The following is a 23,785-nucleotide window of genomic DNA, read 5'->3' on the forward strand; positions in this document are numbered from 1 at the left end:
CAAAATTAACATATAATTAGGGTTAGGATACATACCTTTATTGTTATATTGTAATAATAATCAAATCCTTAAAGATCTTGAACTTTGGTAGCAAGCGCCACAAGTGTCGCGCCTCTAATGGCTCACAAACAAATCTAGCAACCAAGGATTACTATGGAGAGAGAAGGGAAGTGGAAAATTCGGCCCTAGCCTCTCTTGGAGTGCCCTTAGACAAAATCCAACCCTATAAGGGTTTATATAGCTGATAAGGAAGGTTTGGGATAAGGCAGGTGTATCTTAGATAACCCTAATCTCTTAACTTCCTCCCTAAGGCTTCCAAAGCACCCTTAGTGCCCAAAGAAACCCTAATACACTTTAGATTTCGTTCCATCCCTCTAAGGGAGGTTCTAGAATGCTCAACTTTTGAACATTGTCACCTTTAGTCTCTGTAGTTTCAATTAATTCATTTAATCCCAAAATTAATTCCAAATTAATTTCCAATTAAATATTAATTAAACAATATGATTTCTAATTAATATATTATATCCATAATACATTAATAAATTAATTTATTAACCAAGTAATAAATTAATAAATCATTATTCTCTCTCCAACAATAATCCTATTCAATTGTCAGGTTTGAAGGCAACCCAAAAGGAAATTGCTACTATCAATTCAAGTACATACCAATTATAGTTATAGGCTTAAACACCTAATCTAACATATCCAATTTAAACTACATAGAACTCACAATATCACTATCACATAATCATGTAACATAAACACATAATGTATACTAGCATATTAAATACCCTTGGAAACTAGTCTTACCTAGTTATCCCGCCCAAACATAACTCCTAACAGTATCATATGATCATCAGGTAAGACCGTACCGGTCTAACAAACCATGACACCAAGTGGCCTACACTGTACATGCATAATAAGGAGTTATCCTAATCAAATATCATACTTGTACTCTAGTAGTACCTCTATCCTACCATGTACAGGATATACAATGGGATACGTGGCATAGTGAGAAACTCACCTAGACCAAAGAGTCGTAAAGGCACAACAACACTCTCAAACTTTGCATTGCTCAATATCGTAAACCGACTACCATCAAAAGAGATAAATCCTCAATCAATAGCCCAATTCCTCAAAGTTTGACTGCAAGTCAAACTGGTCAAAAGTCACGGGTTGTCTAAGTTAACAGCCACCATGACGTGGAGACCTGTTGGCCACGTTGTGGGCATGAAAGGACAATGCAAGAAATCACCATATCGTGGACCCTTATTGGCCATGTCGTGGTCATGACCGGACAAAACAAACTTGATTCTGAACTTCACCACATCATGGTTATTCTTTAGCCATGTCATGGTCACCAACAGTTTCCCTCAAATCTTCATTAATAGCTTAATCCATTAAGACAACATATGATACTTTACATAGGGCTTCATTGCACCAAGATAAGTCATAAAAATCATAAATGTATGGACATGCATGTCCAATGCATGTCTCCACCAAAACTAGGTCAAAAAGCCAAAATGTGACCTTTAACTCATGTATGGCTCTAAAACGTACTTAAATTCTAAATCTACAAGCTAGAACACTCTATGGACATCCAAGGTAGCTAAAGTTGCAAGCTTTATTTAGATCCCTTCCATGAACGTCAAAAACCACCATGAAAGGAACATGATAAGCCATGAAAATCTAGATCTAGAAAGCTAAAGCCACAAAGTTAGGAACATGAATACTTACATAGGTCTAAATGATGTTCAATATGCTAGATTCCTTCTGGAGATACACACTCAAGCTTTAAGAGATTATGGTCTTCTTTCGAGCACCAAAGAATGGTACAATTTCTCTAAATATGACAAGGAGGAGAAGAGAAGGAGAGAATGGGGCTAGGGTTTATCAAAGGGAAGATGGAGGCTGAAAGGAATACCCCAAACATAAAGTTAGAGTCTTTATACATGGAAGAAACCCTAATCTTCATGGGCTTGGGCTGCAACAGTCATCATGTCGTGGCACACTACCTGCCACGTCGTGGTGATTACCAGAAATGTGTGTTTCTTAGAACCCCTGCCACGTCGTGGTCATCCATGCACAACGTCGTGGCATATGGTTTTCTCCAAAACCCCATCTTGCTCCTATAAAGTCTTTAATTGATATATTCTGATAAACCGGTGTTACATTTTCCCTCTTTCTACAACCAAGATTTTAGAGAGTAGCTTAAAGATGGTGGTTATATTTATTCGGACGACAACCGAAAATGAAAAGAAATTGTACCATATGGTTGTTCACTTTTTTATGTATTGTACCGAGAATAGAAGTATGTCAAAAGAAAAAGAAAATTTATCTTATTTGTGATGGTGACTAGTCTTTTGCATTGTAAGGCTTGGTCAGAGAAGTTGTCACTGTAGCTCGTTGATATGTCGTTCAATTCAAGAATTTTCAATTGGTCTAGATTTTGCTCAACAGTTAACATATTTATATGATCATTAAACGATTTTACATAATGGATATTTACACTATGGGTGAGCAGCGGAACCGGGTACCCGTTTGTAGAATCGGAACCGTCTTTGAATCGTTGGTTCCAAAATTGGAACCGCCTTTTAAGTGGTTAAAGTTCTGATTCCTAAAGTTTTGGGACCGCCTAAGGCGATTCCGATTCCGGTTCTCATTTTTTCGGAACCGAAACCTGCTGGGTACCCGTTGGAACCGATATATATATATATATATATATATATATATATATATATATATATATATATATATATAGAGAGAGAGAGAGAGAGAAAGTTGCAAAAATGGTCCCTGTGGTTTGTCAATTTCTTTGGATAAGGTCCAAAAATATTTTTTTACCAAAAAAGGTCCCTATTTGATGGTTTTGGTCCTTACCTCGTTAAGTTTAACAACATGGCTGTTAACTTTTGGCAAATGACGGATATACCCCTATACCATTTCTGTAGTTTTATCTTTTTGGGGTTTATTTCACATTGTGTGGATAGTCGATTGGTGTAGTTTTCATCCAGAATGGCCGATTGCAGTCAATGATCGATGATTTCTAACGAGATGATATGACGACGCAATGTGGTAAAAAACAACGAATGCAAAAGCTGACTAGGAATGTTTGGTATTTTTATTTAAAACAATAAATAAATTAATTAAAAGAAAATAAAAACAATTAAAATAATATTATTTATTATAAATAAAAATAATAAATTTAAATTAATACTCCAATAAAAAGAATTAACAAAATAAAAAACAAAAAAATTAATTAAATAAAATTAATAATCCAATAAAGTAACAATTACTAATAGATAAATATTAAACGTTAAAAATAATATTTATTAATATATAATAATCCAATAAAAAGAATTAATGCAATAATGAAGACATTAAGAAAATAATTAAAAAATTTAATAATAAAAAAGTAATATTTATTAATATATAAATATAATATATTAAAAATAATATTTATTAATATATAATAATCCAATAAAAAAAATAATACAATAAGAAAAAGGTTTTAAAAAATAATTAGAAGAATTAATATACAATAATTCAATAAAATAAAGAAAAAAAATTGCATAATTGGTCATTATAGTTTGGTAAAAATGTAAAACTACATAAATTATCCCAAGGGTAAATCCATCATTTGCCAAAAGTTAACAGTTATGTTGTCTAAAGACCAAAGCCACAACAAAACCATCAAATAGAGACTTTTTTTTGCTAATAAATTCTTTTTTAGACATTTCCCAAAGAAATTGACAAACCACATTGATTATTTTTGCAATTTTGTTATATATATATATATATATATATATATATATATATATATATATATATATATATATATATATATATAGCTTCATGCAAAAATATAAATATCTTGCGAAAACGCGAAAACATATTTTGTCTTATAAAAATTAAACACATGTACTATAAAAAATAAATTTATTAGCAATAAATTAAAGATAATAAGTTTACATTGGATCGTGTTATGATAATATAGATTTAAAAACGTTTTTAATAATTACTTTTTTTTTCACGTCCTTAACCATTTTTAAATTCACGTTTTCATAATAAAAATGTCAAAAATCATACTTTGCTAATATGACACAATTTCTCATCTATTATCGATTATCATCATGTGTTTCAAAGTTTCGATGAATTATTGTCCAAAAAGATAATGTTGAGGATGCACAATTTCATAGGTTATTCTTGTTTTCACGTTTTCGCAAATTATTTGCATTTTGGCATTAACCCATATATATATATATATATATATATATATATATATATATATATATATATATATATATATATATATATATAAGTTATAATGTGGATGGATAGTTATCGTGTGGACGTGTGGACAATGCTATTTTATGAGAATTACTAAGTGAATAAGTTGTTTAGTAATGCGAATACGTTAAATCTTACAAAAATATCGTCATTTTTATGCATTCTCACTAATTCTTATTCATTTTTGTTCTCAAACATCGTTTTTCACTCATTTTCATTTTGACAGAATACGACTCAATAAACATTCTAACAATATTCTGACATAATGAGAATAATAATAAAAAGTGTATATAATAACTTTATAGACGATTTAATTAGTGAGAATGTGTGTTAATGACAATAGTTATGTAAAATTAAATGTATTAATATTATCAAACAACTTATTTTTTTTGTCATTCTCACAAAATAACATTGTCCATACGACCACACAATAGATGTTAATCTACATTTGAACATATATATATATATATATATATATATATATATATATATATATATATATATATATATATATATATATATATATGGAGCTTTTATATTTAAATGAATATTATATAATCTAGTTATACAAATACAACTTTTAATCTCCACCAAAGATATGAATGTTGAATAAACCAAGTTTTTTTTTATCAACCAATAATAAACACATATATAAATAAAAACATCGCATGTGTTGCAAGTTGTGTTGGTTTATATCAAACAGAGTGCATACTAAAAACGATTTAATAGTAAACAGAATGTGAGTGAGAAAAAAGAGAACTTGGTTTTGGTTTCCCACATCGGTGGTAGTAAGGGAAAAATAAGATGGAAAGGCTTATAGCGCCTTCTTTAGGCCGTACTGAGCATTGTGGGAAGAGACTGTGGGAGGTGTTAGAGTGGGGATAGTGACTCTGCATTCTCTTTTTTCTTTTGATTGGTTATATATTTTTTATTTTTTAGTTTTTAATATTTATTAAATTATATAACTATTAAAAAATTACAAAAAAAATACCAAAATTTATGGTTTTTAATTCTTTACAAAATAAATATAATATTTATATGAAATTAAAAAAAAAGGTAAAATATCATTCTCATACACATTATGAGTTTTGGTGAGGAAAAGAAAAATAAGGGAAAAATTGACATGCCAGACAAAAAGTGAGGGATCATTCTTGCACACACCCTCGGGTCTTATGGGTTGCTAAGAGTTTTTCTATGATTCAAAAGGCTTGAGTTCAATAATTTTTCAATACTACGACGTTGCATTTTAGTGAAGAGTTTTAATGAGGGGAAGAAAATAAGAGAAAGGCTGACGTGACAGACAAAAAGTTTGGGATCCTTTCTCGCACACACCCTCAGGTCTTATGGGTTGCTAAGGGTTTTTCTATGACTCAAAAGGCTTGAGTTCAATCATTTCTCAATGCTACGAGGTTGCATTTTAGTGTAAATATTTTAAAAGTATCTTGAAACCGGATACCCAGTGTTGGAACTGGTGTCAACTGGTTCTAGGACCGGTTCTGAAATTTAAAGATCTAAAGAACCGGCGTAGGCGGTTCCGGTTCTGATTCCAAGCAATTTGGTCGGGTGCTCGCTTTTGCTCACCCCTAATTTACACTGTATTAATCCACTTGTACAAGTTTTTACCAAATGATTCTTTTTACGATGAATATCTTGCTATAATCCAATGGTTTCATGTTTTACTAATAGACCCGAACCATTGCCTTGTGAATTTTAGCTTTACGATGATTTTTTTATGTTTCCCCATACAGTTTTTTTGAAGACCTCGTGCAAATATCTATGGGAGATCAGTGTTTAAAATCTTTTTTTTTGTTCATCGGTCTAAACATTTAGGGGAGAAATGTTGAATATTAAAAATTTTCAAATGAATTTTTTATTTTGACATTGTTGTTTTTGGGTATTTCATATTTTAAACCCCAAGCTATAAATAGTTTAGGTCGTTTTTTATTTTTGTGAGCCTCATTTTACTCTAGATTTTCATTTTTTGCAATATAGAGAGAGAGAAAAAAATGAGATTTTATCTTGTATGTGAGATATCTTCATTTAATCAGATCTGGTGATCATATGAAATTACCGCCGACAATGGTTTTCATATAGGCATACCGCCGGTAAACACTTTGCGACACCCCATAGCCTAATTAGTATAGTAATTACTTCGTTTTCCGGTTTCTTGATTTTCAAACCGGTTATCTTTCATAGTTCACAGACTAGTATGATTTTTTATTAGCGTTTTAGATATTGGAAATTATAAACTACAATATTCACTGATTTAAAGTAGATATCGACCCAAATTAGATTAGGTATGGATTTTTTTAGGGATAATGACTTGATAGGGTAAGATACTTTTTTAAATGTATACATTTAGTCCTTATTCTTTTTTTCTTGAAATAAACCCTTATACTTTCTTAATATGTACACATTAGGTCATTTTCACCAGATTCTACAGGTTTTGCTGACGTGGAAGAGTTTATTTTACAAAAAAAAAAAAGAATAAGGACTAAATGTGTACATTTCAAAAAGTATCTTACCCTATCAAGTCATTTTCTATTTCTTTTATTTTGTTGAAATGAAATAACCAGGTGGCATCCACATATCCACAACGAGATTTTTCCAACTTTTATTCATCATGAAAAAGAGGGAGAACCCCGATCTCCGACGACTCCTTTGTGTGTTCCTACACATCACTAGTAGCAAGGAAGAATGATGGCAAAAGCAACAAGGTCGAAGGGGGAGGCAGGAGGAAGTAGAGACGGTAGTTGGCTGCGAGGAGCTGCTCTGGTAGCTCCCTCGTCGATTATTTCTTCTTTTCCGGTAACATATCTCAAAGATGGAGACAAAGAGAGACAAATCGGAGAAACACAACAGGTAAAGGGTGTTTGGCTGTTGTTGTTCGACCGGAAGGAAGAGAGACGAGAAAGAGAAGGGTCGCCGCCCTTTTCTTGTTGCTAGAGGATCACCCACCTCCGGTGACTAAGCTAATTAATTGCTATTTAGTGCCACTTGTGCTTCCACATCAGCAAAAACTGTAGAATCCGGTGAAAAGGACCTAATGTGTACATATTAATAAAGTATAATGGTTTATTTTATAAAAAAATAATAAATAAGGACTAAATGTGTACATTTCAAAAAGTATCTTACCATATCAAGTCATTTTCCCTAAAAGAAAATTCGTATATGACCGGTATACCGGGTATAGCCGGTCACAAGGACTGCATTGTTACAAAAAATAAAGTATAAGGGTTTATTTTACAAGAAAAATAGAATAAAGACTAAATGTGTACATTTCAAAAAATATCTTCCCCTATGAAGTTATTATCCATTTTTTTTTTATATATTTGCCGTATATACTAAAATAGAAAAGTGGGTCTTGTGTGAAAGCCCAAGCCCAGTGTTTAGGGTTACGGGATGACTGAAGTAACGTCGTGATAAGGGAAATTCTCGTGTTGTTGAAACTTGAAACCATCTCATCTATTATTTTGTTTTTCCGCCAAAACCCTTATTCAATTCAATCGTCGATACTTTTTTAGTGAAGTTAAGCATGCATCATCAGCTCTTCCTATAAAGTAGCTTGAGGCGTGAAATCTGTCGATTAGGCCGTCGTTAAAGTATTATAATTCTCCAGCAAGGTTCTCTGACTCCGAGGTGGCTTCTCCTTCTTCAGTTTGCTATCTTTTTGAGTTTTTCTGAAACTTAATTTTACAAATGATTTTATCTTCTAAGCTTTCTTATTAAGTAGGTTTATTGATGAATATTGTTATCATAATGTCTGCCTACAGAGATGGCATATTAAGAATAATTTTACTACTTTCATAAGCTTTCGACCTTTGAATTTCGACTTTAAAGTGCCTTGGTGTTCGTTAGGCTTAAATGACTAACGACTGAGTTCTAGATTGATAAGTTTAATTGTTGGGTTTCCTTTATTATTGAAATTGATAAATAGGCGTACAAAAGAGATACCTTAACATATGACTACCAAGTCTACCTAAAGCTCAATCAGTTCTCACTCCAATCTTCTCCATAATGTTTTCAGCTTTGAATTAGTCTTTAACATTAATTACATATTGGATGAAAGTTGTATGCCTAAACACTCTTTGCCAATGTTATTGTCACAAGAAAAAGAACTAGTAAAAGCATAATACTTTTGGAGCCTGTTTCTGATTTTGACTGTTAAGTTATGCACATAGTTTATTCATAGCTGCTACTATGGATGTATTGTTAATGGTCACAAATTCTGTTCAGGTGGTGATAAGATAAGATAAGATATCTACTTGTGTTGTGGCAATGTCTTCCTCTGCGTTTTCTACACATGGCGCCACACTAGCTCCTGAACAAAGGAAGACCTTTGGTGATTCAAATAACTCAGATTTCTTCCATAACAAGAAGAACCATGTATCGATGAGCTGTCCTAACAATGGAAGGCTGCTATCCAAGGATAGAATCCAATGTAAAGCACTAGAGGTCCAAAGCCACCACACTTTCTTGAAAGGAGAAAAATTTCAACTTGAAGATGTGATTGAGGCACAGCAATTTGATAGAGATACCCTCAGTGCCATATTTGAAGTGGCACGTGAAATGGAAACAATTGAGAAGAAGTCACAATCACATGGAAGTCAGCTTTTGAATGGTTATCTGATGGCTACTCTCTTTTACGAGCCTTCAACAAGAACCAGGCTTTCGTTTGAGTCAGCAATGAAGCGCTTAGGTGGCGAAGTTTTAACAACAGAAAATGCACGCGAATTCTCTTCTGCTGCAAAGGGAGAAACACTTGAAGGTAGTGCATTCTTTCATCTTCTTTCTCTCGTTCTGAATTTGATCTTTTTTTTTTTATTCAGATTCTATTAGAACGGTGGAAGGGTATTCGGATATAATTGTGATGAGGCATTTTGAAAGTGGTGCTGCCAGAAGAGCAGCCATGACAGCTAACATTCCTGTTATCAATGCTGGGGATGGTCCAGGTCAGCATCCGACTCAGGCTCTTCTTGATGTGTACACCATTGAAAGAGAGATTGGAAAGCTGGATGGAATCAAAGTCGGACTTGTTGGGGATCTTGCAAATGGTCGAACAGTTCGCTCTCTTGCATATCTTTTAGCCAAATACAATGATGTCAAGATCTACTTTGTCTCACCAGAAGTTGTAAAGATGAAGGTATGCAATTATTATTATTATTATATATATTATATATGTATGAGAAAAAGAAGCTGTGAATGTGTTGATGGATTAATTTAGGAGGACATCAAAGAGTACTTAACATTAAAGGGAGTTGAATGGGAAGAAAGTGCAGATTTGAAGGAAGTGGCTTCGAAATGTGATGTGGTGTATCAGACTCGCATCCAGAAGGAACGTTTTGGAGAGAGAAGCGATCTTTATGAGGAAGCTCGTGGGAAATACATTATTGATAGAGAGGTGTTGGGTGTCATGCAGAAACATGCCATTGTCATGCATCCTCTCCCAAGGCTTGATGAGGTACAAATTCTTGTCAAATTTACTTTTTAGTTTTATATATTATAATATAATATATAAATATAATTAAGTTGTTTTTGTTTGTGAATTGTATACACTCTCTATTAGATAACCGTGGATGTAGATGGGGACCCAAGGGCTGCTTATTTTAGACAAGCTAAAAATGGACTCTACATTAGAATGGCTTTGCTCAAGCTCTTACTTGTTGGTTGGTGAATGGTCAATGGTCAATGGTCTTGGTTTGAAAGGGAGAGTCGTTTTGCTGAATAACTACACTTTCTCTCGTCAAAACTGCAACAAATTCCATTTCCATGTGTTAGATTAGATATATCACCTAAAGTCTAAAGATATTGCAACTTTTTAGGTAATAATTTAAGCTTATGGATTTATGGGAATTCTTCTTGCTCTCCTGTTTAATGGTGACTTATTATGGACATTGATTACTAATAAATGACCATATTATCTTACTTCAATCATCATCTTCTCAATGGTTTATAATTTAGGATTGATATTAAAGCAGACTTATTTTCATCACGCATCGGACATGATGTTATCTCATCAATGAAGGAAATCGTTTTTTCGTCACGAGTACACAATCCGTGAATGTACAACAAAAAGTTAAAGACTTGAGATCAATAAAATATTCATTTTCAAAATAATTCTTGTTAATGATAAAAAAAATGGAGCATGAAATTAAAATCAAGGAAGAACAAACTTCAACTGATATGCATATATAATCTCATATTATTATATAGATTTGAGATGAAACAAATTTTCAAAAAATGTGTTTTTTGAGTTGTTACTCACTTACTCCTTTAGTCCTTTCAGATATTGAAAGTTTTTTTTTTCTTAATATGAGATCAAACCATTCAAAAAGCAAATCAATTCATCCCAAAACATACACAAATTTTTTCACACGAACTAAACCCAATACCATCACAACCAGAATATTCCAAATCCCACCCACAAATTATCAATCCTAGTCCATGCATGAGTCGACTATGCTCCGCCTACTTACAAATAATATAAAAATACAATAAAAAAAATACTTACCGTTATAAAATTTGATAAAATAACAAGATAAATTATAAAGTAAAGAAAGACACGAGAGCGGAGAAAACTTTTATTCCAAATTTGTGATGAAATCATCAATTTTCTAATACATATGATTCACTATTTATACAACCAAAATAAGATGAAAGATGAATGCACATTATGATGATGCATTATTATACTCATAAAACACATTGAAATGGTCGTTACTAATGTTAAATAATGATAAAGAGTTATGAGAGAAATGGGGAATCCAATGGACATTCATAAACTAATATTTCATAACCCCCCTTCCCCCCCCCCCCCCCCCCCCCCTTTTGAATGACGATTATATTATGCCTCGTTAAAACCTTAATAGGTAAAACCTGATGGGGAAAACATTTATTAAAGAAAAAGAGTACATGATTAATAATAGATATTAGAAAGAATCGCCTCATTAAAAACCTTGCTAAGAAAACCATGTGGAAAAATGTAACACCCATAAAATTCGAGCGACTTTAAAACTTTTCAAAACATTTAAAACCAACAGTTATTACAAATTTGTTTTCAAAATAGTCTATATCAGAGTCCTACCAGAAACATAAACAAAACACGAGGAGCTGTACGATCACGCCTTCGCCTTGCCGCGATCCCCTGATGTACCTGAAACAATAAACTGAAACTGTAAGCCCGAGTCTTAGTGAGTTCCCCCAAAATACCGCTACCCTGTACATAACACATATACAAATAACAAAATATACTGGGTCCACAGCTTTATAGATTGGATTACCCCTGGGCCAACAGTGTGAGTCTGGATTGCCTTCCGGGCCCACAGCTCACATCTGGATTGCCACCGAGCCCACAGTCTTAGAATGACACAACCAAGCTTGAAATGGAGTTTTTCACTTGAGGAGAGGTTCATACTTGCCAAAGCTAAAACTTTATTGACTTAGAGACCCAAGAGAGCTCAAATCTAAAGTTGTAACTTCAGATCTTAGCTCATACACAAGAAAATCTTCCTAATATGCTAGAAAAGCCCTAAAATTCACCCAAAAGAGATCTAGAATGAAATGAGGTCAAGATTACGACTTGATACCTTCCAAAGGATGCCAACTGAGGTAGATTTCAGATCCCACACGTTCCTTGCTTCTAGACACTTGCTCTCTGAGCTCTTCTCACCAAGAATCCTCTTCCAAAGCTTGAAACACACAAATAGAGCACACTCACACGAATTAGGGTTTGCTGCGTTCTCAAGGGACTGCAAGGAGGCCAAAAGGAGGCTAATGATCCCTTAAATAGGGTGCAAAACCCCGGAAATTAGGGTTTCATCCTCCAGCTCCTACTCGTCGAGTCCTTTCTTGGACTCGGCGAGTAGGTCACTTAAACACGTGGACTAACCCGCTGCTACTCGACGATTCAGGGCAACCAACTAGTCGAGTAGACCTTGAAATCATGAAAAATTTATAATCATAGATCAATACCTGAGAATCGAGGCGTTACAAAAAAACATAGCTAAGGAAAAGAGTACAATATGTTTCCAACTCCCCATAATCAGCACGTCACTTGATTTCCTTAAAGCACCGCATAGAAATGTTTCATGCCATATTTTCAAATATAGATATTGGAAGTGCTTTAATGAAAAACCCAGGCAAGTTGTTACTTGACTGGATTTTATGGATGTTGATGTCACACTCTTTTTGAAGATCATGAGTGAACTTGGGGGATATATGTTTGGTTCTGTTTCCTTTAATAAATCCTTCCTTGAATGGAGCTATACAAGTCGTATTATCTTCATATAGTATGGTTGGAACATCCATGTTAGAAATTAGACCACAATTCTTGCGAATGTGTTGAGTTAACTTTCTTAACCAAATACATTCATGACTTGCCTTATGAATTGTTATAATCTCTGTATGGTTAGAATAAGCAGCAACTAAAGTTTGTTTAACATAATGTCAAGAAATTTTCTTACCTCCATAAGTGAATAAATAACCTGTTTGATTTTGAGCTCCGTGTGGATCGGATAAATATACAACATCTGCGTAACCAATTAACTTCACATTTGATGAATTTGATTAGTATAAATTCATATCCACTGTACCACGAAGATACCAAAGAATGTGTTTGACTCCATTCCAGTGTCTTCTTGTTAGGCAAGAACTATAGCTTGCTATTAAGTTTACAGAAAAAGATATATCAGGTCTTGTATTAACAGTAAGATATATTAGTGCACCAATAGCACTAAGATATGGTTCTTCGGGAACAAGAAGATTTCATGTTATTTTATGATGCTGAAATTGGTCCTTTTTGGCATCTAAGTGCCTTACCACCTTCGGGTTACTCATGGATGTGAGTTATTCATATAAAACCTTTTAAGCATATTTTCTAGATTTTAATGTACAAAACCTCCATTTTTGTGTGCTCAATTTGAAGACCCAAATAGAATTTCATCTTACCAAGATCATGCATTTCAAAATGTTCTTTCAAACAAGAAGTGACCTTTTCCAATTCTCTAGGAGTTCCAATTATGTTCAAATCATCTACAATAACATCAATTAAGACAAATTCTGATCCGGATCTTTTTATGAATACATATCGGCTTAATGGATCATTTTTATATCCCTCTTTTAACAGAAATGTACTTAAACAATTGAACCACATACAACCAGATTGTTTCAATCTATACAAAGATTTATTTAATTTTTTCGAAGATACTTCTTGAGAATTAGGAGTTTTTGCTTCTAGCACCTTAAACCCTCCTAGGATTTTCATATAAATATCATTCTCAAGTAACCATAAAAATAGGCGATAACTACATCCATCAGACGCATCTCCAATTTTTCATGTGTATCAAGACTTATTAGATAACGAAATGTAATTGCATCAACCACAAGAGAGTATGTTTCTTCATAATCAATTCCGGGCCTTTGGGTAAAACCTTGTGCAACAAGACTTACTTTATATCTCACAACTTCATTTTTCTCGTTTCTTTTGCACACAAATACTCATTTGTGTCTCACTGGTCTTACTTCGTTTGGTATACGGACTACAGGTCCAAATTTTTTTTGTTGAGTGAGAGAATTAAGCTCTTTGTTGATTGCATCTTTCCGTTTTGGCCAATATTTTCTATTCTACATTCCTTTATAGATTTAGGTTCAAGATCCTCATTTTCTTCCATAATCTTGTGCGCAACATGATATGAAAAATTATCGTCAACGTCTGTCTTATTTTGGATCCATCTTATTCCTACCATGACATAATTTATTGAGATCTCTTCATTTTCATAATTTTCAGGTATCCCGGTTTCTTTTGTTATGTCATTGGGCTCTTCTAGAGCTACATTAATCCTTTCAAGAGATTCTATTTTCTCTTTTAGACCATCAATTATATTTGCTGCCTTTCATTTTTGAGAATTTTTATCTTTGGAACCGGTTGGTCTTCCATGCTTCAGGCGTGCCTTAGATTCATTTGTAGCTATATTTTTTTTTCCTTCTGGGATATCAATTCTAATTGGAGCAGTTACAGTTGGTACATGAGACTTTGTTACTCACTTAGGGTCAGTGAATGCATCTTGCAACTAATATGCTACATTTTGTAAATGAATTATCTTTTCAAGTTCACATTGACTTGAACAAGGATCTAAAAATGAGAGTGATAATTCATTGCAAGAGACGTCTTTATTTATCCCTCTAATGTTGGAAAAATCGATTCTCAAAATGACAATCGTCAAATCTAGCTGTAAATAAATCTTCAGTTAATGGTTCTAAATATTTTATTATAGATGGAGATTCATATCCAACATAAATTCTCATTCTTCTTTGAGGACCCATTTTTGTGCGGTGTGGTGGAGAAATGGGTACATAAATTGCACATCCAAACGTCCTTAGATGGGAAATATTTGGTTTCTGACTACAAACCAGTTAAATAGGGGAGAACTTATGATAACTAATTGGCCTAATGCGTATAAGTGATGTTGCATGTAAAATTGCATGTCTCCATGTCGATGTACGAAGTTTAGAATACATTAGTAATGGTCTTGCAATTAATTGAAGGTGTTTGATTAATGACTCAACTAAACCATTTTGTGTATGAACATATGCAAAAGGATGTTCAATAGTTATCCCAATCGACATGCAATAGTCATTAAAAGCTTGTGATGTAAATTCTCCAGCATTGTCAAGTCGATTTTTCTTAATTGGGTAATTGGGAAAATGTGCCCTTAGGCGGATTATTTCTGCAAGTAATTTTGCGAAAGCGAGATTGCGGCCTAATAACAAGCACGAGTGTGACCATCTAGTTGACGCGTCAATTAAAATCAGAAAATATTTAAATGGTCCACATGGTGGATGAATTGGTCCACATATATCCCCTTTTGGATAGACAAAAAAAAATCGACAACATCCAAATGTGTCATTTATGGTCGATCTTCGTGAAAATCATTTTGAATTAATTTTGTTTTGATATTTTATTTTTTTTAGAAGTTAGAGAAGCTTGATAAAGATCAACAAAATGTTTTAGAGAGCGATATGTACAAGACCAATGACCGGTCATTCCACATCAGTGACAAATATTGTCAACTTTCTTTTTGCCTTGACCATTTTTATCATTAGGATGTGGGTTTTTGTTGTTTTCCAACTTTTGGTGGTTACTTGTAATCTTGTTATTTTTATGATAATTATAATAACCTCCACGATCTCAGTTAGACCCATGACTATTATAATTATATGATGTTGCATTCCCTAAAGTCAGGATTGATTAGTGATTTTTCATCAATAACTCATTGTTTTGTTTAGCCACAAGAAGACATTAGATTAATTAAGAATAGTTTTTTTAAACCTTTCTCACGATATTGTTGCTGCAGGAGCATGTTAGTGACATGAAAAGTAGAGAAAGTTTTCTCTAGCATAGCATAGTTTTCCGTAGTGAAAATACTAATCAAAATAAAGACATGTATGTTAAGGAATTGTTAGTTAAGAAATTTCGTAAAATAAATTGTAAGTATTGTACATGTAATCTTATAAAAAAAAATACATACCTGAAAATGACAAGAGTAATAAGGAGTTAAAGCTCTATGGTAGAGTCGTGTTGATAGCGTGTTATAAAATATGATCTAATAACAAGATAAATTATAGAGTAAAGAAAGACATAAGAGTGGAGAGAACTTTTATTCCAATACTTGTGATGAAATCATAAACATTCTAATACATAGTGCTCACTATTTATATAACCAAAATAAGATGTAAGATGAATGCACATTTTGATGATGCATTATTACACTCATAAAACACATTGAAATGTTCATTACTAATGCTAAATAATGATAGAGATTATGAGAGAAATGAGGAATCCAATGGTCATTCATAAACTAATATTTCATAACACTTACCAATTTCTATCTTCTCCAAGTCTTCTAAAGCATTAATCGGCATGCTGTGAAGCTTAATGCAATCCTAGTTGCACATCATTGCTAATGCTATCTTAGGGGATATTACAACTTCTAAATCTAAACTAATTAATGTAATTGCTTGACACTCGTATTATATAAAGACTCTCATCCAACATTGAGGTCTACCAACTTAAGATCTCAAATTTGTCAACCTTCATTACTATTTCATCGGCCAAATAAATCCCCACCTCCTGTCTTATTAACCCATGCCTAAAATGTTACAAACAAGTTGTAATGCCGTCTTCCAATTTAATTTTTGAGTTAGAGTAAATATATAAAAAAAATTAAGGAAATAAGTAGAAGATGATGTACCTTTTGTCTTTTGAGAATTTTCTCTCTCTAATTTATGTTTAAAGTGTTTAAACAAAGTCTTCAAATACTCTAATAACACTTGGATGTAGAAAAAAGAACTTTGTAACAAACAAAAAACATATAACCTGTTAAACGTTAAACGGTTAATAAGTAATACACATAATATAAATGAAGTAAGGTCTATAATTTTAGTGCCTAACATTATCCCAATCATCGTCGTCTGAAATCCCAATAACTCCATCATACCTCTCATAATTGTAACTAGTGATGAAATCTGTGCGTTGCACGGGTAAGATTTTTTTTCATGTTTGGTGTGTTACAAAAAATGGAATTGAAATTCGTATGTTTGTGAATGCTATTGCCTCGATCTCTACTGACAACAGCAGATTCTGGATTCATCTACTTACAAAAGATGGAATTGACTGCAACAATCAAACAACATTGAAAAAGAGATCAAGTTCTTGTATGTTCTTAAAAAAGTGAAATCTAAAACAACGTACGTTTCTCTTTTTACATATGAAACAAACTTACATTGTATACTGAAAATGAGAGAATACTTATATTTTTTTTTCATATTATCATATATCATGATCCCAAAAGAAAACAAATTTTTGCATCCCTAATTCCCTTAGCTAATTAATTCAAACAAAAACATACTTGCATTTTGCTCGCAATGTAGACAATGTACTTTAGTACTCCCTCCTCTTTTTATCTCTTTTGCAACCATAAGGATTAAATTGTATACCATATATGTAGCTTTTGCTTTAATTTTATAAAACCATGGATTTCTGCCAGCTTGCCTAGCTTAATAAAAAAAATTCAAATAAATATATAGCTACAATATAAGTCCATTATCTATAAAAAAAAAGTGAGTTTTACCATCCTGTTTAAGGTCTGATATTTTAGTAACGATATCATGGAGTAAAAACAGAAATCACCTACATCAACAAACTCGCACATCCACAAGTTAGTTTTTTTTTGCATTATTTTGCTTAGCAGATAGAAATATATTATGGTTTGCAAATGGAAACCGCAATAGCAACATAAAATTTCTGTTAATTCTACTATTTTAAAAATAAATCTACTAAATACAACATTTTAAAGCTTAACAATTGAAAGTACAATGTTATTTATTAAATTGGAAATTAAATTTAATTAAACATAATAATATAGGCCATTTTTGAAATCATATATTATGTTAAAATATATAAATATTATATAAAGGAAAACAACAAACCTAGTTGTAGGCATGAGCTTTGCAATTTGGTGTTGTATCATGGGAATCGATTGGGGTTATCCGGCTTGCAGAGATTTCGGGGAGTATTCATCTGGATTTTAAGAGTTGCGTGATCATCGAGATTGGCTAGTAATGGAACACTGGCATTTGTAAGCTCAGGTTGTCAACAGTTTGAGTCGTAAGGTTATGAGATGGATTGAGAATCCATCAAATCCTGAGGACTGGAAGAGCGTAGTCGAATCCAAGTGGGGGAGAATCTTTTGGGCTAAGGGATTGCACAAGAAAGGATATTTGTGTTTCATTGCACACCAGTAGCGGTGCACGGTGGGTATGTGGATGGACAGAGGTTGAGGGTGGTGTTAGAGCCTCTCTGTCTGTTCTTGTTTGATTAAGGCTTTGGGGGTTCGAAGCATGACCCAACTTGATTGGGGTATAGTCGAATGCGAGATCGACTCAGGATGATTGTGGTTGATGGTAGATGTGTGATAAGACCATGGGCGGTGACCATGGCGGGATAGATGTGTCGTAAGACTGTGGGGTAGCCGTAGCATTCACTGGGTTGGCAGATAGTATGGAAGTGTTGTAAGAATGTGGGGTGGTCGTAACATTCACCAGGATATCAGGCAGTTGTGTGAGTTGTTGTAAGTCTGCGATGGGATCGTAGCATTCGCTAGATTGAGGTAGACCATCGTTGGGGTGGTCGTTGGTGAAAAAGGGTCAGCTTGTGCCTAGGGTAAGGCGGACAATATTGTCGTAGAATATCTCTCTGTTATGAGAAGAGGACCATTGGGGTCCGAAGCGAGGATGGGCTTGTGTAGCTCTCGATGGGGTGTGACCCTTTTCTTGGTATAAACTCGGTGAGACCTGTAGGCGAGGCCCATATAATTATCGCAACGCAGGTGAGACCTGATAAGACCGGTGGGGTCAAGGAATTGGATTATGTTTTTAGTAGGATGATTATGTGGCCAGGGTCTGGCATAGCGTGGTGCATAGGCTAGGGTAGCCTTATTAGTTGGACTCTCAGGAATCTTGAGGCTAGGCCAGGTGCGAGACTGGCAGTCTCAGCGGTGGTTTAGGGATCCTTATATCCCGGTTTAGTGAATGGTTTTTGTGAATTAGAAGGTTTCGGGTGAAATGCAACTTCAAGTCCTTGGATATCCGGTTATTAGTTATGTACTGAGTTGACTTTTGGTTGAGATTTGCGTTGGGAATCGTTAGTGTATATGTGCAAGATCCTTATTTTAGCAAGTTATGGATTGAGGAATCTGTATGCCAAGGGCATCGGTTGAAGGGTTTAGGGTTAAAAGGATGATTTCACAAGACTCTTATAATTATGTTTCAGATTGGTTCCACCTGTGTGGAGGTTAGGCAAGTGATGGAATTTCTGAATTTAGCAGTATTGTGTTGGATCAACAGTTATGGGATCATTGTTTTTTTTTAACACTAGAAGGTTTTGATCGGAGAGTTGGTTTCCAGGAGGGCGATAAGGAGTGATCACTACTAGAAAAACAGCCTTTTACGACGCGCAATGCGTGTCGTAAAACCCTCAAACGACGCGCAAATGTATGTCAAGGAAGGCCCTGTCATAACGAGAGACGACACGCTTTTGCGCGTCGTCTATAGACGACGCGCATTTACGACACGCATTTATGACCCGCATTTACGATGCACATTTACGACGCGCAATGCGTATCAAGGAAGCCCCTGTCATAAAGGAAGACGACACGCATTTGCGTGTCATAACCTTACGACGCACGTTTAGGACACGCATTGCGTATCATTAAAGCCCTTGTCATAAATGAAGATGACACGCATTTGCGTGTCATAAACTTCAGCAACCATCTATGATATACATTTACGACGCGTCTTTACGATGCTCGTTTACACATAATACAAAAATATGGAAACAAATATATACCAAAACAATCAATTTTATCCATAACATCATGTCAAAAAATTGTAATACATTGGTATTAAGGGGATCCGATTGTACAATGTTATTAAGAGGTTTTCCCTACCTATATATAACCTACATTGCTATTAAAGGAAACCTTATTTAAAGTAACTATGACAGGAATTGCAGTTGTGTCAAAGTGTAGAAACTCTTCATCACTAACATCAACTTCTGGTTGTTTGTCAAAAGGAGTAGTTGAAGCAACTATGACAGGAACTGCATACCAAAAGCAGCCTTTAACCGAATCGAATAAATAATAATAATAAAGTAAGATTAATATTTTTAAAAAAGAAAAAAGAAAAGTATATGATGTTACCTTGATAGCAGCACCTAAGGCATCGAGTATATTCACATCTATATTTATCACAAGACCATCAATATATAAATCCCAACACACTCCCCCATCCACAATTAACAAAGATGAAAGATTGATTCTCACTCCTATCATACAAAAACATTCTTTGAAAGATTTGATGAGGGTAAAACGGTCATTTGACAGACAAGATTTTCAATTACATTACATACCCGCTCCAGTTTTACCACCCAAAAGAAATTGTCGCAAGGCTGCAGAGAGTTCCATTGAAAATTCTTCTAATTCAGCCTGCTATCAACAAAGTACAAACATACATGAATTTATATTTATATCCCTTAAGAAGAAGACGAAGAAGAAGAGGGGCCAAAATATCATATAAAATAATACCACAATATTGTAATAAATAAATTGATATTTACATAGTTACATAATATCTACTTAGATGTCTAACTCAAATAACACATAGGTCTGAGTATTACCTGGGATTTGAGCATAACAAATCCTTACTGTCTTGATTAACTATCAAAAGGTGTAAAATTCCTAGTCGTTTCTGAAGCTTCTTCACGTTATGTCTCTATGGAAAATACCCATCATTCTACATTAACAAGAACTAAACGTGAAAAAATAACCACGGGATGCAATAATAAAATATAATAGATGAATACATAAACAATGAAACTTATAGACAACATGAGAGTGATTGATAACATATATGAAAGACAAAGTTTATTTAATTCATAAATTTCAAGTTCCCGAGTTTCCTTCTTTCTCTCCTGTTGTAGACCATCAAGGTTTGGGGTTTATATGTCCTTTTTCCTCCTCTCTTGATGTAGACTAATAAGGCTTTGGGTTTATCATATATAAACATCTGCCCATCTGTATAACCCAAAACATGCATTTACATTTAGTGTTTTATACCTTAACATATACTTCCAAAACATACTATACAAAAACAAAAGTGCCCAACAAATTAAACACAAATAGATCTCCACTTACTGCCAGTTTCATGAGACCCTATCTGGTTTTAATTCACAGCCTCCACAAGAATCCACCTTCATCCTATGTGGCATCAACTCACAACCTCCACCCACTGAATCCTTCATCAACTGCATTTTTCACATCATCATATCATCCATTTATATCCTTTTCTACAACTAACTTGCATTAACTATTTATTACATGCATGGTATCTTATCTACAATTAATAATTGTAATTTACCTTCCAATCAACAAACCCAAACTTAAACATAAATTGAGAATATGCCACTTTCCCAAAAGTTATCATACGAGCATAAGGAGCGTTTGTTGGTGCTGAATAAAGAAATATAAGTTAGTAAGTTACAAAAGTAAAGATAACGAAATAGTAATTTTATAGAATAGTTTGTCAAGTGTGACATACAAACAAAATGAGAGCCTTTTTCATCCACTGTTATCAAAACTCTCCCATCTTTCACCAAGAATGACAAGGCAAACAAAAATGTATTTATGCGGAGTGTACCCCTGACATAAAAGTACACCATGAGCAAAACTTGGGAAATACATATTCGATCACTATGTTACAAAAATCCATGTTGCTCTTAATTTTATGGACAATTACAATCTAAAATGAAACGTATTACATGTTCTCTGTACCAGGGGAGTATTACATATTTTATGTGTGTGAATTAAATTAATGAATTTTAGTGGTGATGTAGTCGATGTAAAAGTTATGAAGTAAAAGATAAAAACACAAAACCGATTTGATACATAATTATAACATACCTCACTTGGAATTCTTTGTCCGTGAAACATTGGTTCAGGAGCCACTTCACCAACAAAATATGGCTGTGTATGAACATAAATGGAGTAAAAACCCTTATAAAATTTAATCGATAAATACTGAAAGCAAGTCGTCCGAAAGAACACATTCAACATGGCTGATGATGGGTTACAGTTCAAACATATATCCATACAGTTATACACAAATAGCAATAACTGTACAGACCTCGTTAGCTTTTTTTAAGTTCTGTTCTATGGATTTTGACCATTTTCAACCCGAACCACCAACACTTAATAACTTTGACTTGTGGAGAGAAAACCCATGCTTTGACCGTGTGTAGATCATCTCTTGCTTTCTTGAAACAAGCAGCTTGGGACCGGAACAACAATCAAATCAAAATTTCTCAAACAAATAAAATATAGGGTTTAGAGCTCATTTTAGAGCCAACTGATATGAAGGAAAAAAAACCTCATGATACAGACATACCTAGACAAAGATGAGGAGCTGTTACTGTGTATAAAAGCAGCTAAAGCATTTCCCCAAAATTTTGTTCTTTTCTATGGAAACAGATGCGGCCTCAGCTTGTAACGTAATGAGACACCATCTTTTCCCATTGATTGAGTGCCAAGTGTCCAGACTGAAGAGAATCTTGAATTTCTATACTTCATAAAAATACCTGCAAATGCTACAGAAAGAAAATGTTATAGTATACAAATCCAACAGAGAAATTTATTATCTTTGAGAAAAAATCTTACAAAGGAAATGGTCTAATACTGATTTTGAATTGCATGTTCATGTAACTTATTAATCATAATTAATTTAGATAATCCTTAACCTTGTAATCTTCTCATCTTCTTCATCCAGTATTTCCTATCACATTCACACCAATATAATAATAAGTTCAAAAAAAATGAAATGATGTTTTATTTACATGTTAATTAAGTTGATACATACTTTGTAATCATCTCCAATGGTGATGACCTTAAATGGGTGCTCCCATATTGACAAAAACTTGATTGTCTCCTCACTACTCAGACAATGCTTCTTGGCATCATCAATGAAAGGCTTTGCATCGAGATCCCTGTTTCACACAAACAGAATGTCAGGGATAAAAAGGTAATATTACATAACATAATCATAAATATATATAATCTGCTTTCTTCTGATCCTTTGTTTTCTAGTTGTTTCTTTATAACTTCACAGATTTGTCTCTCATTTTCAACAGCCCCGTCAGTAATAAAGAAAACCATTGGAACTGATTTACTTTTCCCTAAAAACATTATCTTTATCGCCTAACAAGTGTAAAATCATCACATGAACACATCAAATCAGATAATCTGATTATTGTTATCAGTTACTATTATTCACAAACCCAATTAACTAAAAAAACAATAGCATGATTTAGAGCCATTAAAATGTTTGTACCACCAACCACCACAAAAATCTTTTCAATCTACTGGTTTGCATTTCTAATTGATTCCTTATTTTCTAACTCTAAACTGAGAGTAAGAATATAAATGAGTCTTATCATTAAATGTCATTATACCAAAACGATCCTCTTCATCAAGCTTTGAGATTGCTGATATCACTACATTCTTTGTAACCTCAATTGTGTTTTCCTTCATGCTTTCACTCGTATCAACAACAAAACAACTTCTTTTCTGCACATCTATCATATAAATTGGACAAAATCACCATTCTAAACTCTTATATTATATACTTCCACTCTCACTGTATAATATATATCAATATCACCAACCTTTTTACCCTTATGTGCATCACTTATAGTGGTAAAAAAGAGTAAAGTATGTTTCTATCGATGGGTTTTAGCCATAAAAACATCCTATGTGCTCATACAAACCCTAATGCTTGGATCTAGGTTTCTCTGTTGTACATGCAATTCATCCAAGACTTTAAACCCTAGATCTAGCATATTGATGTGTGTTAGATGCACTTGTTTTATCCCTACTTTTTATTAATAAAT

The 23,785-nt window shown here is 33.6% G+C and overlaps 1 protein-coding gene across 1 annotated transcript; it reads left to right on the plus strand.

Annotated features, from left to right (window-relative positions):
• Positions 1–7,715: 7,715 nt before the first annotated feature.
• On the plus strand, positions 7,716–10,221 carry LOC145062744 (aspartate carbamoyltransferase, chloroplastic-like). Its single transcript, XM_079010343.1, has 5 exons — positions 7,716–7,929; positions 8,527–9,058; positions 9,120–9,433; positions 9,515–9,751; positions 9,857–10,221. The coding sequence occupies exons 2-5, from the start codon at positions 8,569–8,571 to the stop codon at positions 9,962–9,964; spliced, it is 1,149 nt and encodes a 382-aa protein (XP_078866469.1). The 5' UTR covers positions 7,716–7,929; positions 8,527–8,568; the 3' UTR covers positions 9,965–10,221.
• The last annotated feature ends 13,564 nt before the right edge of the window (positions 10,222–23,785 follow it).

Source organism: Lactuca serriola, chromosome 7, assembly GCF_051521515.1.
Source record: "Lactuca serriola cultivar US96UC23 chromosome 7, Lser_US96UC23_V15, whole genome shotgun sequence".
Lineage (NCBI taxonomy): Eukaryota > Viridiplantae > Streptophyta > Magnoliopsida > Asterales > Asteraceae > Lactuca > Lactuca serriola.

Excerpts from the sequence above, each read along its gene's own strand:
- LOC145062744 (XM_079010343.1), top strand. The coding sequence starts at position 8,569 with ATGTCTTCCTCTGCGTTTTCTACACATGGCGCCACACTAGCTCCTGAA. Across the intron at positions 9,434-9,514 it reads CAGAAGTTGTAAAGATGAAG|GAGGACATCAAAGAGTACTT; the intron begins GTATGCAATTAT and ends GGATTAATTTAG. Across the intron at positions 9,752-9,856 it reads CTCTCCCAAGGCTTGATGAG|ATAACCGTGGATGTAGATGG; the intron begins GTACAAATTCTT and ends ACTCTCTATTAG.